This window comes from Desmodus rotundus, chromosome 6, assembly GCF_022682495.2.
Source record: "Desmodus rotundus isolate HL8 chromosome 6, HLdesRot8A.1, whole genome shotgun sequence".
Classification (NCBI taxonomy): Eukaryota; Metazoa; Chordata; class Mammalia; order Chiroptera; family Phyllostomidae; genus Desmodus; species Desmodus rotundus.
The window spans coordinates 15,150,715-15,168,921 of NC_071392.1; the positions used below are offsets into that span (position 1 = coordinate 15,150,715).

Genomic DNA, 18,207 nt, shown 5'->3' on the forward strand with positions numbered 1-18,207 from the left:
CACTTCGGTTGCTTCCAGTACTTGGCTATTGTAAATTGTGCTGCTATGAACATTGGGGTGCACAGATTCTTTTGGATTGGTGTTTCAGTGTTCTTAGGGTATAATCCCAGCAGCGGAATTACTGGGTCAAAGGGCAGTTCCATTTTTAGTTTTCTGAGGAAATTCCATATTGTTTTCCACAGTGGCCTCACCAGTCTGCATTCCCACCAACAGTGCACAAGGGTTCCCTTTTCTCCACATCCTCTCCAACATTTGTTTGTGGATTTGTTTATGTTGGCCATTCTGACTGGTGTGAGATGATACCTCATTGTGGTTTTAATTTGCATCTCTCTGATGGCTAGTGATGCTGAGCATCTTTTCATATGTCTCTGGGCCCTCTGTATGTCTTCCTTGGAGAAGTGTCTGTTCAAGTCCTTTGCCCATTTTTTAATTGGGTTGTTTGTCTTCCTGGAGTGGAGTCGAGTGAGTTCTTTATATATTTTGGAGATCAGGCCCTTGTCTGAGGTATCGTTGGCAAATATGTTTTCCCATACTGTTGGTACTCTTTGTAATTTGGTGCTGTTTTCTTTAGCCATGCAGAAGCTTTTTATTCTGATGAGGTCCCATTTGTTTATTCTTTCCTTTATGTCCCTTGCTTTAGGGGATGTGTCTGTGAGGATGTTGCTGCGTGGAATGTCTGAGATTTTCCTGCCAATGTTTTCCTCAAGGACTTTTATGGTGTTACGGCTTATATTTAAGTCTTTTATCCATCTTGAGTTTATTTTCGTGTATGGAGTAAGTTGGTGATCGAGTTTCATTTTTTTGCACGTAGCTGTCCAGATCTCCCAACACCATCTGTTGAAGAGGCTGTTTTTGCTCCATTTTATGCTCCTGCCTCCTTTGTCAAATATTAATTGATCGTATAGACTTGAGTTTATTTCTGGGCTCTCTATTCTGTTCCATTGGTCTATGTGCCTGTTTTTATGCCAGTACCAGGCTGTTTTGATTACAGTGGCCTTGTAATACAGTTTGATATCAGGTATTGTGATCCCTCCTGCTTTGTTTTTCTTTCTCAAAATTGCTGCAGCTATTCGAGGTCGTTTATGGTTCCATATGAATTTCTGCAATGTTTGTTCTATATCTGTGAAATATGTCATGGGTACTCTAATAGGGATTGCATTGAATCTATAAATTGCTTTGGGTAGTATGGCCATTTTGATAATGTTGATTCTTCCAATCCATGAACATGGTACATGCTTCCATTTGTTTGTATCTTCCTTAATTTCTTTCTTCAGTGTTGTGTAGTTTTCTGAGTACAGGTCTTTTACCTCCTTGGTTAGGTTTATTCCTAGGTACTTTATTTTTCTTGTTGCTATATCGAATGGGATTTTTTTCCTGATTTCTGTTTCTGCAGTTTCGTTGCTGGTGTACAGGAATGCCTTTGATTTCTGGGTATTGACTCTGTATCCAGCTGTTTTGCCAAATTCATTTATTAGGTCGAGTAGTTTTTGAGTGGAGTCTATAGGGTTTTCCATGTACACTATCATGTCGTCCGCAAACAGTGACAGTTTCATTTCCTCCTTTCCAATTTGGATGCCTTTTATTGCTTTTTCTTGTCTGATTGCTGTGGCTAGGACTTCCAATACTATGTTGAATAGGAGTGGTGAGAGAGGGCATCCTTGTCTAGTTCCTGATCTTAGTGGGAAAGCTCTAAGTTTTTGTCCATTGAGTGTGATGTTGGCTGTAGGTCTCTCATATATGGCCTTAATTATGTTGAGGACTGCTCCCTTTATTCCCACTTTGCTGAGTGTTTTTATCAGAAATGGGTGCTGTATCTTATCAAATGCTTTTTCCGCATCTATTGATATGATCATGTGATTTTTGTCTTTGCTGTTGTTGATGTGATGTATTATGTTTATTGATTTGCGAATATTGTACCATCCTTGCATCCCTGGGATGAATCCCACTTGGTCATGGTGGATGATCTTTTTAATATATTGCTGGATGCGGTTTGCTAATATTTTGTTGAGAATTTTAGCGTCTATGTTCATCAGCGATATTGGCCTGAAGTTTTCTTTCTTCGTTGTGTCTTTATCTGGTTTTGGGATTAGCATGATGTTGGCTTCATAAAAAGAGTTTGGGAGTCTTCCATCAGTTTGGATTTTTTCGAATAGTCTGTGAAGGATAGGGGTTAGTTCTTCCTTAAATGCTTTGTAGAAATCTCCTGTGAAACCATCTGGTCCAGGGCTTTTGTGTGATGGGAGTTTCTTGATGACTTCTTCAATTTCCTTTGCTGATATTGGTCTGTTCAGGTTTTCTGCTTCTTCTTCATTCAGTTTTGGAAGATTATATTTTTCTAGAAATGTGTCCATTTCATCTAGGTTTTCAAATTTCTTAGCATACAGGTCTTCATAGTAATTTCTTACGATCCTTTGTATTTCTGTGGTATCAGTTGTAATCTCTCCACTTTCATTTCTAATTCTGTTTATTTGGATCCTCTCTCTTTTTTTCTTGATGAGCCTACTTAAAGGCTTGTCGATTTTGTTTATCTTTTCAAAGAACCAGCTCCTGGATTCATTGATCCTTACAATTGTGCTTTTAGTCTCTATGTCATTTAGTTCTGCTCTGATCTTGGTTATTTCCTTCCTTCTGCTTGCTCTGGGCTGTCTTTGTTGTTGTTCCTCCAGTTCTTGTAGGCGTAGGGTTAGGTTGTTTGTGTGAACTGTTTCTAACTTCTTAAGGTAGGCCTGTATTGCTATGAACTTCCCTCTCAGGACTGCCTTTGCTGTGTCCCATAGGTTTTGGGTTGTTGTGAGTTCGTTTTCATTTGTTTCCAGGAAGTTTTTGATTTCTTCCCTAATCTCATTCTTGACCCATTCATTGTTTAATAGCATGCTATTCAGTCTCCATGCTTTTGAGTGTTTTGGGTTTTTACCCTTGGGGTTGGTTTCTAGTTTCAGACCCTTGTGGTCAGAGAAGATGCTTGATATGATTTCAATTTTCTTGAATTTGTTGAGGCTTGCTTTGTGTCCTATCATGTGGTCTATCTTTGAAAAAGTTCCATGGACACTTGAAAAGAACGTGTATTTTGCTTCTTTGGGATGAAAAGCTCTGTATATATCAGTTAAGTCCATTTCCTCTAAGGTATTGTTAAGTGACACAATATCTTTGTTGATCTTTTGTTTGGAAGACCTGTCCATTTTTGATAGTGGGGTGTTAAAATCCCCTACTATAATTGTGTTGCTGTCAATATCTTTCTTGAAATCCTCCAAGATTTTCTTTATGTATTTGGGTGCTCCTATGTTGGGTGCATATATATTTACAATGTTTATGTCTTCTTGGTGGATTCTTCCTTTGAGTATTATGAAGTGACCTTCTGGGTCTCTCTTTATGGCCCTTCTTTGGAAGTCTATTTTGTCAGATATGAGTATTGCTACCCCTGCTTTTTTTTCCTGTCCATTTGCTTGGAAGATTTGTTTCCAGCCCTTCACTTTCAGTCTGTGTAAGTCTTTTGTCCTGAGATGGGTTTCTTGTAGGCAGCATATGTGTGGGTCATGTTTTCTTATCCATTCAGCTGTTCTATGTCTTTTGATTGGAGCATTTAATCCATTTACGTTTAAGGTTATTATCGATAGGTAGTTATTCATTGCCATTATTTCCTACCTGTGTTCCTCTGTCTTTCTCTTTTCCTTCCTTTCCTTAAAGCAGTCCCTTTAGCATCTCTTGCAGAGCTGGTTTGGTGGAGCTGTATTCTTTTAGACTTCTTTTGTCTGGGAAACTCTTTATTTGGTCTTCTATCTTGATTGAGAGCCTTGCTGGGTAAAGTAGTCTTGGTTGCAGGCCTCTGGTTCTCAGTACTTGGAATATTTTTTGCCATTCTCTTCTGGCTTGGAGCGTTTCCATTGAGAAGTCAGTTGCTAACCTTATTGGGGCTCCCTTGTATGTTACTTCCTTTTTCTCCCTTGCTGCCTTTAAGATCCTCTCTTTGTCTTGGAAATTTGCCATTTTAATTATGATGTGTCTTGCAGTGGGTCTCTTTGGGTTCCTCTTGTTTGGGACTCTCTGTGATTCCTGGATTTGGGTGACTTTTTCTCTTCTCAGATTAGGGAAATTTTCCATCATTACTTTTTCAAACAGGTTTTCTATCCCTTGCTCTTCTTCTTCTCCTTCTGGTATTCCTATTATACGGATATTGTTACGTTTCATGTTGTCCTGCATTTCCCTTATTGCCTCTTCATTCTTTCTGAGCCTCTTTTCCTTTTCTTGCTCCTTCTGGGTGTTTTTTTCTACTTTGTCCTCCAGCTCGCTGATCCGATCCTCTGCTTCGTCAAGTCTGCTTTTAATTCCTTCTACTGTGTTCTTCAATTCAGAAATTGTATTCTTCATTTCCTCTTGGCTCTTGTTGATATTTTCTATTTCCTTTTTCATGTTGATATAGTTTGCAGTGAGTTCATTGTAGTTTCCTTGTAGTTTCTGGTAGTTCTCTTTGAGCTCAGAGAGCTCAGTGAGTTTCCTGATGACCATTGCTTTGAACTCAGTATCTGATAGTTGACTTGCCTCTTTTTCGGTTAGTATTCTTTCTAAGGCTTCCTCCTTTCCTTTCATTTGGGAATTGTTTCTTTGTCTTCCCATTGTTTGTGAGGCTCTTCTTGTTGCCTCTGCGTCTTAAATTGCTTTGTTCTGACTCCCTGGATTTATGATATGAACTTCTATGGTAGAATGCCAATGGGATTCGGTGGTGCTGTCTCCTTACTCTCCTGTGCTCACTGGTCTTGAGCTGACGTTTATGTGTTTAACACGGTCTAACTCTAGTCTTTTCAGCACTCCAGGTTTTGTTGTCTCACCTGTGGGAAAAAGAGAAAGGGGGGGCAAAAGAAAAGAAAAAAAAAAAAACCACACACACACAGAAAACAAACCAAAACAAAGATGGGAAGGAGGGAAAAAGGAAATAGGGAAGGAGGAAAGGAAGGAAGGAGGGAAGAAGGAATAAAGAAAGATCGGAGGCAAGATAAGAAGGAATTTTAGCAAAAATTAAAACATAGAAATAGATAAAAGAAGGCAGGAAGAAGACATAAAAATGGTAAAGGATGGGAGGAAGAAGGAATGAAAAAAAAGAAAAAAAGAGAGAGGAAGAAGGAATTCAGGGGGAAAGGAAAAAAAAGAAAAAGGATAAAAAAAAAAAAAAAAAATCTTCTGTTGGCTTTAAACCGGTCAGGTTATTTCTGCTGGAGTCCTGTCTGTGCAACTGGAGGGGGTGGTTGGAAGGATTAGTTTCACTTTTCTCTCTTCCTGGGTCACACTCTTCGCTGTTTTGTAGGTGTGGTCACTGGCAGTCAATCAGTCTGTTGATCAGCCAATCCAGCCGCTTTGGCTTGTGACGCGTGCGTGCGCAGCAGGGGAATCCAGCCGCTTTGGGTCTGTGACGTTATTTTGTGCCCTGAGCGCGCAGCCGGCGGACCAATCGAGCCGCCAGGGCTTGGAACGCTGGCGCGCAGGTGGCGGATTCAGCCGCCTTGGGGTTAGGACACTCGCCAGCAGCTTTGTATTTGGAAAACAGGCACCCAGCCGGCCCTGTGCTTGGTGAGCGCGCGCAGCCCGCTGAGCCACAGGCTCTGTGCTTGGGGGCCCGATCCAGCCGCCCGGGGCTTGAGTCTCTCGGGCGGGCGGGGCTGCCCTGGGACTGAATCACGCGGCACTGGGTTCCGAGGTTTTGGGCCTGTGGGTGGAGCAGCTAGTCTCTGCTCCAAATTATCTCGGAGGTTTCAGGTGTGGGCGCCCCTCCGGGGTTTCAAGTGTGGGTCCCGTTCGCTAATCTGCTCGCGCGCGCGCGACCGGACCTCAGGTGAGCGTAGCAGTCCAGGGGTGGAGGGGGAGGGGCGCCAGGGGCCTCGGCTACTACCGAGAGTTCTCTAATTAGCCCCTGAGTGTCTCTATTTTCTTTTTCTTTTTGAGAAATTCCTCCTTTTCAAGCCCCCCTGGTCTAATCAAGCACCTGGCTGCTCACAGCGCAACCTGGCCCTCTCCCAAGACTCCTGCAGGAGCCCCTGCACCAGGGCTGGCGCCTCTGCCGCCCTTGTACCGCGCGGTCCTGGGTCCCGTGGACCTTATTGTCCTTCAGCACTCTTCTTACCGTCAGATCTTTCAGTGTCCTCTATCTTTGGTCTCTGATCTTCGTATATGCTGGAATACTGTTGGCTGTTCGCTCTGCTCCTCAGATCAGCTAGGTATTTCCCTGGCGTTGAGGAGAAGTGGACTCCGCTCCCACCTATGTTGCCGCCATCTTCCGATCCATGCTTTAAAATTTTAATATCATTGCTTCTGGGGCTGCCGATGTTCACCACTATTCCAGTAAATGCCATTAGCAATCCAGTTGCCTGGTGCTGCTTTATATTACAATGGTGATGATGATGATGATGATTGTCATTTCATAGGTTTTTTCTTGCAGAATTCTAAATCTTCACCATTTGAAATTAATAAATGTTTGGCATCTTTTAAAAAATGTATGCAATTAAAGAAAAACTCACTTAGGTTTTCTTACAGACATTTATTTGCTCTTCCTTCTGTTTACCCAAAGCAAATTTGGTTTCTAAATGACTAGGACTCTAAGCAAATAAATGAAACCTAACTGAAGGATGTCAGAGGACATTTAACTCAAACCGATTCTAAGGAATTGAAGAGTTTGAATTTATAGTACGTTAGCATGGACATTCCAAGTCAAAAGATTTTTTTGTTTAGCTCCCTCCCCACCGAATAGCTGTGTAGCTCTTCCTGAACTTCAGTTTCATTGTCTGTGAATGGGAGTCAAATTGCCTACCTCAGAGGCTCACTATAACGCAATGTTTTGAGAATATAATTGAATGATATTATGTGAACACTCTCTAAAAAAACTGTTTAGTGCCATTCAGTGTAAATAGTACTACTTCCTATTGTATTAATCCACCTATGCTTATCTTTTAAAATTTTGTTAAGTGTTAATATGCATTGACTTTGTTATGTCTGGATAATGTCCCCAATTTGTAATTTTTTGGACTGATGGTGCCTTAATAGATCTTCTGTGACTGCTTCTGCAATGTAAATGGACAAATCTTGGCTGTCACCCAGCAACACAGTGATGATTTCACTATCAGCTGCAGTGGCCTCTGGCATTTACATCACTGTAATTTTACTTGCCCTCACTTCGAAGACAGCTATTAGCAATGGAGGATAGGCTCAGTTGGAACTTTCTAGTCTTATTAAACCTGTATTGGGGGCACCCAGGAGCTGCAGTGTGGTGCTACCTTACCAACAAACTTTGGTCTGTCTAGCAAATAAAGATTTCATTGAGAGAACCTTCAGTCAAATTTTTCTGAAGCACTAGGTAAATGGGAAATTATTATAGCCTCACACTGGCCAACTAGCCCAGGGCAACATGAAGTTTTGAGGACCTCTAGAAGTACATATTCCTGCTGGATATGGGGTACCTAGGGCCTCCATAATAACTTTTGTTTTAAGTTTTCAAACTTTGAAAGAATCAGAGTAAAACCATGGTTCCCAAACTTTGATGCACATTAGTTACCTGGGAGCTTTTAAAAATCCCAGTGACCAGATCATACCTCATAGTAATTAAGTCAGAATGTCTAGGGAGAGAGCCAGGCATCAGTAGTTCTTAAAGATCCCTAGATGACACCAATGTGCTACAAAATTTATGATCCAAAGTTTGGGAATATGTGGCTGTGTCCTCCATTCTTTCACTACCTGTTACTGTTTCACATGCTTTAGCACCATTAGTGAGAGCATTGTAATCTTATCATGAAAAGTATTTGAAAGTAGTAGGTAATATCCCTCAAGCAGATTTGTCGTCTACATTTTTTTAAGAGTATGTAATGTTTTACATAGTCTTATGTTGTTTTGAACTTTACTTTTATTATTGGCCCATGGTAGATATATTCATGCTATTTTTCCCTATTTCTTACAGATATTTCCTTGACAACTTTAAATAAAAGCATGCCTTTGTGATTTAAGATACAGAATAAAATGTCTACAAGTATTAACTAGTCAGGTTCATTCCTTTGTTTTGATTACAATGACCATTTTCAGAATAAAGGATCAATACACAGTTTGTTTTTCCAAATCCATTTTATTTTTCTCCAGTTTAGTTATATCACAGCTGCATCAATACTAATATACAAGATGATTGGTATGTCAGATAAAAAGTATACCTGTAGTATTATTAACTGTAAAATTGTAAGTGAATGAACCTTTTTCCAGTTTTGTGATTTATTAAGTCAGCCTCAATGAAATCTAATAAAAAAATAGAGTTTTAAGTGTACAAAGGGGAGTCCCTAAGTGGCTTGGTTCCTTTTGTTGACAAAAGCCGGAGTTTCGGCTGTATACCCTTGAATATTTGTCTAGGTCTTCGCAAATAAGTTCACAATATTATCTTCAAACAGTAGAAATCCTATTTTGATTTATAAAAAATTTCTGTTTCATAGTCCTTGTCAAATACATGTGTGAAAAAATGCAGAGCATGAATTGATGTTCTGTGAGTTTTTTTCATTGTCATTGAAAATAAAGAATATAACCTTATTGTCTCCAGTGCTGTCAATATTGTAAATTATGGAAACTTCTACAGTGCAAACATTTGACTTAATTCATAACATTCAGTTGTCCAGTTTTTGTTTTGGATCTTTTGTTTTTCTTGTTTTGCATTTTTATTTTGTTTTGTTTTCAGCCATCATTTTTGTCTTATCATCTTCAATTCTAGAGCAACCTGACAACAATAATGATACTACTGAATTGGGCATCCTTGTCATTCCCGAGATTAGTGTCACAAATGTGGCCGGAGAGAGAACCGGGAATGGGGAAAGAGGCAGAACACTAGGAGAGATTGATGCTCAGCATATACAGGGTGTGCAGGACACAGCCACAGATCCTAGAACTGAAAGCAAAGGCTTGCCAGAGATCAGGAGACAAAAATCTGTAAGAAAAATGATGGAGGATGGAATAAACTCACCTGGCAGAGTGCAGTTTTAGCACAGCGCTTAATAGCTGCACTCCAAGGTATCTCATGGAAAAGGGCCGCTGCTGCATGTTTTAAGGAACAGTTGCATAGTCACAAAAATTTTGCATGTCATCTAATAATCAAAATGCATGAATTACGCACCATAATTTCTCAATGACTCTTAATGTTCTTTGGAATGGTCATACTTATGTTGTCTCTAAGTAAATTGTTATGAAAACCGAGGCAGAAAACTGCCTCCAAAATAATTTTCTGCTCATATTTTGAGATAAAAAATTATTTATTTTATGTTTATATTTTTGCCATCTTTGATATGAAGGTTAATGTATATAGAATTTTAACAAGGTCAAGCTTGTGATACTTATAGTCTATTTTTTAATCTTTATAAATAATCTAGACTATAGTATACAACCTTCACAATTTTTGAAAAATAATTTACTACTACTATGTAAAAAGTTCCTTGGTAAGAGTTTGATTTTCTACTGCTTTGTTTCTGGAGGAGAGTTTGCCCTTAACTTTGCTGTGTGGTATTTTTCCTAAATGTTTCTGATCTTTTGCATGAATAGTAAGAAAACTCTTTCTAAAACACAGTGGGGTGTGGTTTATGGCATGCTTTTTGTTTAATATACTATAAATTACTGTTATTTAATTACAATGAATTATTTTTGATATTTTGTAGAATATTTTGATTTATTCTTTGATTTTGGTTTATAATCTGTTGCTTTACCTAATTATGCTCAAGTTTGAGTTATTTAAAGTGTAATTGACTTGGTATTAATCATGAAAAAATAGTTACTGAAAATACTTAATGTTAATTAGTCTTTGTTATTTCTCTGTTTAGGAAACACAGAATTGACAGGTCAAGAAGAACTGATGGACATATCCGAAGTTGACGAGGGATTTTATTCCAGAGCTGCATCCAGTACCAGCCAGTCAGGGTTATCAAACCATAGTCACAATTCTAGTAGCAAAACAAGTGCAGGAAAGACCCAGAGACGGTCAGGAGGAAGCAAGACGGGAGGAAAAGAAAAAGAAACTACAGGGGAGTCTTGCAAAGATCACTTTGCTCGAAAACAAACTCAGAGGGCCCAAAGTGAGAATCTCGAGCTTCTCTCTTTGAAGAGACTTACGTTAACAACCAGCCAGTCCCTGCCTAAACCTAATAGCCATGGTTTGGCTAAGACTGCTGCGACTGTATTTAGTAAATCCTTTGAACAAGTCAGCGGTGTCACAGTCCCACATAACCCATCACCTGTTGTTGGCTGTGGGACTGGGACAGATGCCAATAGGTTTTCCGCTTGTAGTCTCCAAGAAGAAAAGCTTATTTACGTTTCTGAACGGACGGAACTTCCAATGAAGCATCCGTCAGGTCAGCAGAGACCTCCCAGTATTAGCATTACTTTGTCCACGGATTAATTTTTAGGGTTTTCTTGTGTGACCAGTGAATCTGGAAATAGGACTTTGCTTCTTTGTGAAAGTGCCCGGGGTCTTTCAGCCCTGTTTCTGACAGAGCCTCGATGTCTGAAATTCTGAAGGCTACCTTGACTTTATGAAGGGAATAATGTCTAGGTTGCAGCAAGTTGACATATGGTGTTGTTATTTACTGGTTGTGTGTTTCTTCTTTTTTTTTTCTTTGTTTCTGTTGCCCTAAGATTGTCAGTGTGACAATACATTTTGGCAGGTTGTCTGATTAGATTGGTAACATCTCATGTGAGGTCATGGGTGGTTTCCTCCCCCTAGTAACTTCTGTCCTGGTAAAGGTGAGTTTGGCCTTCAGAATAAAAGGAAATATCCATGAACTGTTTTTTAAAGGATGAGGCAGACGTTCAACTCCTGCTTGACTTGAGAAATTCTAGTTAGTTTGGATTTCCATGATTTAGAGCACACGTCGTCGAAGACTTCCTGGAAATTGCACACCTTGCAACACAGCTCTCAGGGTGACAGTGTCAGCCGTGTTGTTTGTCTGCAGATGAAGGAAATTAGATAAATTCTTTTAATCTATAAAATGTCATAAAAAATAAAGATAGTGAAATATAGACAAAGAACATTTACATATTAACTGATTTAGGGTTATTTATGTTTGTGTTCTTTAAAATTATAAAATAGAAAAATTAAATGTGTTTTTTATTTTGTAAACAGGCCTGTTTTAAATGTTTTGGTTATGATAGAAAGAATATTTAATGTAGCTACCCGAATTCCTCCCCCCCCCAAAAAAAGGCAACATTGTAGAAGCTAAGCAAACTTGTATGTAGTCACAGAGAACTGTGTGACTTCTGCACAGACATAAAAGGTTGGTGTTTGCTAGTGATGGTCATTTTAGCTATGGTTGAAGTTCCTGTAAATCAAGAATATTTAAGTAATACTTCAGAGTAAGTGAGAGAAAGCAAGGCTGAGGATGAGAGTAAGCTGCCTGGGAAAGAATGCTCTGAGAGCTGTCTACTTGGTCTGTTTTCACTGTTAGTACAGAGTGGTTTTCTTATTCATGGTCCCTAGCTGCGGTCACACAGAGAAAATACGAGTTTTCTTCTTATACCTGCTTATGCAGAGCTCAAATATGTGCAGACGTGTGTTGAGTGCTAACACATTTACAATATAAATTCAGTTCTGAGCATAACTGTTTTGGCTACCATTTATAAATCTAATTATCCAAAAGGCATGAACTCATTTTCATTCATTAACCCTGAATAGAATATGGGTTTTAACATACGTAAGTTTGATTGTGGTAATCCAGCAATAGAAATGGAATAAGATGGCATAAATTATAAATTATTGGCATAAATTTTTGTTAAAAAGCAAGTAAGGCAGCCAGACAGTGAAAGTTGATATAGCATTAATTTAATAGGAATCCTGGGTACAATTTTAAATGTTTGTAAATGTCACTGTGAATTTCTTGCTGTCCTTTTGTAATTTTTTTAACAAAGAATTTCCCCTAGGCATAGCTACTAATAGTATTAAAAATCTTAAGAACTAAATTAAAAGATTGGCATATTAAGCAAGTTAAGGTGCTTAGGAAATACTGTAGAATAAGTTTGCGGAGGCGTTAGCTGGCACAGTGAGAGATGAGCTTTTAATGTTCAGCTGCTCTAGTGGAAGCTCATTGTGGTATTGCTCTAGATCGTGGCCACTCACGTGGTCTGAAGGCTGCTAAGTAGCCTCGCCATCACCTGGCATCTTGCTAAAAACGCAGAATTTCAGAGTCATCTCAGATCTACTCAGTCATAATCTGCATTTTGGCAAGATCCTCAAATAATTTTTATGTACAATAAAGTTTGAGAAGAGAATATCAAAGTACAAATAAATCACTTATCTAATATTTAGAATTCTCAATGGTGTCACAACCCTAGATGGCAAATCAATTTGTAATAATGTTAATGACATGACTTATAAGTCCTCTAATTATAAATTTTTAGTGTTCTCATTTATTTTACAATAAAAATGTAACATTTTATATTTTTCTTGTTAACCATACATGAAATCAGGGCTGTAGATATCTATAATTTTAACTATGAAAAGTATACCATGCTTTTATAGTATATAAAAACAACATACTCTGAGGCGATTTTTAAACAATGCACAGCAAGTCTGCACATGTACATTCTTTTAAAATCTCTGAAGGCTTACTCATTGGAGTGGTTCTGAATTTTTGCTCCAAGTAATTTCCACCAGTTAATTTTCTGGGGTGTGGAGTTATAGTAACAGTATAATTCTTTATTAGTACCTTTGATACTATTTCAAATGAGGATTATACATTTGAAATTTTTTATAGCTATTACAATATTGGATAATGCTAACTATGGTACTCAATTGGAATTATCCCTACTATTCTCTCTCCAATCACCTTTCCAAATTTGAAAGTTGAGGTGGCTTTTGTAGATAATTTGCTGATAAAGATGTTGATGTGTCCATTTGGTCACAGACCTCCTACTTATCCAGAATAATACCTTTTTATCATGAGAGGGACTCTGCACCAGATTGGGGCCTTGCACCCCATTGCTCAGAGGATCTGAGCAGAAATTGAGCTCCATTCCACATTTTAAACCTCTCACTCTTCAAATACCCCAGCACTTGTGGTATTGTAGTGAAACTGGGCCCCGGCATTTGCCTTTTGGAATCCAAGTGGAGAGAGAAGCAAAGAAGACTTTTCAAAGGAAAGGAAGTAGACTTCTCCCAGAGGACCCAGGGCACGTGAGCATCCTAGAATCCTTTGTGTAACACTAGTGAACGTTCTAGGGACCGTTTGTAGACTTGTAGAGTAGAAATTTTCAGTCCTTAAATGACAAAGTTCACTTTGAAAAAGCAATATTTTATTGACCCTTTCAATTATGATGTAACTGCTTAGCAAACATTACTCATTTAAAAGTAAAAAGTTGAATTAAAGGGACATATATTTTTTAAACCAAAATAAAGATGATCCCAGTTTTAAGGGTTTTTTGCCTATTTTGGAAGAATAAAATTAAAGTGTTAAACCTTTTAAATTATAGAGAACAATGTAGTATGAGACAGTTTTAAATAAATATTTTAAATGCGCTATAAACATTTGAGTCTGTAGGCACAATAAATCTATACTTTATTAAAGGGAATATACTTTAAGGCAATATATATGTTAAATAATGTAAGTGAAAAAAATTTTTTAAAAAGCCATTTAAAAGAAGAAGGAATAATTTGATGGGTACTTAAACTAAGCATCATAGATAAAAATTAATGTATAATAGTGTTTTCCCAGTCTTTGGATGAAAAATAAAAACTCTGTAGTCATTTAATTAGCATGAATTTATACTTTTAGATTTGTTGCTTAGTAAAATTATACTCAGTACTTTGAATTATTCACATTTATGTTTAATATTGTTAGATTCTTCCTCAGAGAACATAAATACATTGTCTTCTATGCTTTATAACTTGTGCGTATCTAAAGAGACCAGCAGTGAACATTTTGGAAAATGTTTTGTGGGTTTTTTCTAGTGGCATTATAGTACCCACCTGTGTCTTGCTGTGAAGTTTCTACTAGTAAAACTCAAGATCCTATTTCACACACTGTTGCTTTCTCTTAGGTAGAGTCTATTGTGTATTTCTGATCTTTACTTCTAATCACGTAGTGGTACTAATCTTTTCATAGTAAGTATACCTATTTCTAATTGTATTCCTAGAGTTTACATTCCTAAGGAATAAACTATGACTTTGGATATTTTTATGTGCTCTTGACCTTTTCACGTCTATGGAAATAAACTGGAGTTTAGTTTTTTGAAGTTTTGTGTATTTGTGTAAATGGTCGCATAAACAATACTTCATACAGCAGTGTTGACTCTTTCATTAAAATAAAAACTGAAAAATATTTTTTCCAGATCATTTTACTCATTAAAAAAATCGTCATAAAATTTTGCAAAAGTCATGATCAGGAGGGAGAAAATAAAGAAGACTTAGGTGAGTTGAGCCATTGAGAGAGCTTTTGGGAGGAAGCCATAGGGCAATGGCATCTCATTCCTTGCTTCTGTTTCACATGGCTGAGGGACGAGAACTGTGCAGGTCCGTTAGTGTCCATCCAAAGGAAGGTGAGCGCTGTGAGCTCCATTGGCTGATTATGTGTCATACTGAAAGCATAGGAACGTTTAGATAATGCTTTGCCTTTTTATCTTTAATGGGTCTTCATCTCTTGAGTGCAGATGATATGCCCAAAGTACCTAGCATAGGACTTTGTGCATAAGTATTGAGACATTTAATGAAAGAAAAGTTAGGTTGGTGTTAGTTTGGGGAAAGAATCAATGGTAAGGACTCCAATGTATTATATTACAGTGAAATTTTAGAATTTTGTTTATTGGCTCTATGAAATCTCCACGGCATTACTTGAATTGCATTACCGTGTGCTTAGAAACAGGACCCTCTTAGAAACTTGAAATAAAAATTGTGGTGTGTAGTTGATTACGCATTTGGATAATTCCATCTCATCTAAGAAACTAATTTAGGAAGTATTTTCTGAACTGCTATTAAAGGAGCATTCGTAGAGAACCAGAGCAGTGATTTCGTAAGCAGCTGTTAGTCTTGTGGAATATACACTCTTCTAGTGATCTTATTAATCCCAATGAATAGTCGACTCACTAACAAAATCTGACTTTGGTAATAACAACATAATCATTTTATAATTATAAGGAAGACTTACAAACAATTCTAATCATTTGGCAATTTTCCTTGCATTATTATTATGGTAGTAGTAATATTTACAATGAAAATTATGATCTCATTTAATTTTCAACACAATCCTATAAAATGAGTATAATCCCCATTTTACAAAAGAGGAAACTGAAGCTCTCAGTAGAGCAACTGACTTGCCCAAGGTTACCTCGCTGCTGGGTGGCAAAGCTGGGCTTGGACACGAGACTTAGGACTCTCACTTTTCTTTCTTTTATGTCACTTGGTAAAAGAAGTTGTTAAGTAAATAATACATATTGGGCATATATTTGAATTTATCCTATTTGTCTTGTAAGAGATAGAGTTAAGTTAAAAGTTTTCAAAAAATAAATTATGGTATGTTTTATAGAATTTTATATAATTGGGTTGTAGCGGCACAGCGAATGCTGGTTATTCTGTTATTTAAAACATGGTAAAATGCAAATTAAGGTTGTAATTATAACTTACCTTCTCAGCTAGATAAAGATTAAAAGGATTGATAATAGTATTGGTGTAAGTGTGGGGAAATCATTAGTCTCCGAGACCATTGCCAGGACTATAAATTGGTACAACTAAATTGGTGAGTAATTCAGCAGGATATTTCAAACTTTAAAGTGTACATACTCTCTGACCTAGCAATTCTACTTTTCTATGCTTGTTCCACTCTCTATATTTTACAGAAATTTTAGTACAGATGTATAAGGGTATTATTCATTGCAGTATTGCTTGCAGTAGCAAAAAAAAAAAAAGAATTTAAATGACCATTAATAGAGGACTAGATAAAGCATGGGGGAATATTATGTAGCCATTAAAAACAACACAGATCTGTATGTGAGTATTCAAAAATAATAATATAATGTTCCCTGAAAAACATATGATAGAACAATATTTATAGAGAATACGACCCCATTTTCATAAGCATGTGGAACATTTAATGTGGATGTGTATGTATTTCTCTTAAGCGTGATCTAAAAACAGCCTGAATTAGGGTAAAACTTGTGCTTTTAAGAATAGATTCCTGGGCCTTGTGCTAAATCCCCTGAATCAGAATCACTTTGAGTAAATAATGGAAACCTGTATTTCTAACAAGTCCCTCAGTTGATTCTTACGTAAACTGAATGTTTGGCTTGGTAGGTGACAGCAGTGAATCTTTGTGTCTTTGGTGGTTTGTAGTTACAGAGGATGGTACCTCTTTTTTTAATTATGGAGATATAATTGACATATAATATTATAGTAGTTTCAGGTGTACGATATAATGATTCAATATTTGTATATATTGTGAAATGATCACCATAATAAGTCTAGTCAACATCTATTACCATACAGAGTTACAAAGTGTTTTTTTCTCTTGTGGTGAGAACTTTTAAGATTACATCCCCATGACGTATTTATAATGGGAAGTTTGTACCTTTTGATCCCTTTAACCATTACGTGCATCCCCTACTCTTGCCTCTCACCTAGTTTACTTAAAATAGTGCTCCCAAGGTCCATCCATGTTGCCACAAATGGCAAGATTTCCTTCTTTTTATGGCTGAGTAATATTCCATTTATATAAATACACCACATTTTCTTTATTCATTCATCCATTGATGGACACTTAGGTTGTTTCGGAAAGGACAAACTTTTTAAAGAGATCTCGTATTCTAAATGGGGCCTCCCTAAGATAAAGCCAATTAACATGTATTAACATCAGCAACATAGACCTGTTAGTAAAAGGAGAATTGGCAGGATAAGAAAAAATGACCTACTGTATAGTACACACCAATTAAATGAGCCATCCTTTAAAAAAAAAACTTTGTATTTCTTCAACTCTCCCAAATATCATCAATCTGTTAATAAAGTAGAACTAAGAACTAAAACTGGCGTAGGAGAGCGCACCACTTTGATATGCCTAAATGTGTCTCAGAACCAGAAAATTGGATATTTGTAGAGCTTTGGGATCTGTGTTCACATGGGTTAAGCCATGTGTGTGAAGACAGGGAACTGACTGGATTTGGCGAAGTTAATGAAATGGTTTAAGATTGGAGGAGACGGCAAGCAAGGGCCTTAAGAGTCTTGATGAACTGATTGATTAGCTGGCTGTTTACCCAGGTAAGCAGATGATTGTCTCCATCCTATAGGGATTTCCTTATGCAAACAAAGAGTTAGAGATTGTTTCTGTTTGTTTTGTTTTGCTTACAATCTTATCTTTCCTGGGCATAAACAACTAGTAAATCATGTTGACCTAGGTGGGCTACATATGGTTTTGTCTAAGCCACATCTACACCATGGTTTCAGCTCTGTTTATCTCTCTCTATTCACAGATTGTAGGTCACTATTACAAATACAGCATATTGGTATGTCCTCTGTGACTTCTTAGGGTTCTACTGATGTGCTCAAAGGGTTTTCCTTGAAGCTTCTTGACCCCTATCACACTCGGTTACGCTTGCTAAGTGCTCTGATGTAATCCTCATCACATTGTACTGTGATTATCTTTTTACATATTTGTCACCTCACTGGACCATTGCACTGGGGAAGTTTTAGTATGAGGCCTAACACATGATAGTGAATAAAGATTTGTTTTACTACATAGGATATGAGTCAAGGCCAGGAAATGGGTGACAGCATAGGAGATACTGTGGTGCTCCTCTTCCATTCAAGAGATGTCCATAAAACTCCTTTGATTCTCTAATGTGTGTCTGCATGGAGAAGATGGAGCTTGTACAACTTGACTACTTTAGTTCTTTACAGTATGTGCTTCAAAGTTTTTGAGAAGTCAATTATGATGTATCATTTTTTTAAAAAGTTTAAAGTAATGAATAGCATAAAAATTTTCTGGGCTATTTGACATTTATTTTTTATTCTCTTTAACGTTTTCTTCTGTGTATCTGTGGTGCACATTAGTGATATGTAGACGTGTCAGAACATAAAGTAGGAATGACCTAACTTCAACACTACGCATTCTCACTTCTTGCTTCACTTACTTCCTTTAACAGAAGCTAGATGCAGGTGTATTTAACTTTCGTATCCCAGGTCCACTACAACCTAATGAAGGCCTATAGTGCATTTATTTAAAACTTTTACTCTCTTAA

At 37.4% G+C, this 18,207-nt stretch overlaps 1 protein-coding gene across 4 annotated transcripts in view; it reads left to right on the top strand.

Annotated features, from left to right (window-relative positions):
• HYCC1 (hyccin PI4KA lipid kinase complex subunit 1) overlaps positions 1-18,207 on the top strand; it is a 109,429-nt gene that overhangs the window by 56,151 nt on the left and 35,071 nt on the right. The window contains exons 11-12 of one of the 4 annotated variants that reach the window (XM_045197333.3): positions 8,690-9,018; positions 9,819-9,946. The exons of 1 other annotated variant lie outside the window; for it this stretch is intronic. In XM_045197333.3, the coding sequence (XP_045053268.2) occupies positions 8,690-8,991 (302 nt within the window). In that variant the 3' untranslated portion in view covers positions 8,992-9,018; positions 9,819-9,946. Of the gene's footprint in view, positions 1-8,689; positions 9,019-9,818; positions 11,757-18,207 lie in introns of those variants that run through there. 2 more of the 4 variants (XM_024563042.4, XM_024563041.4) reach the window with 2 other exon arrangements.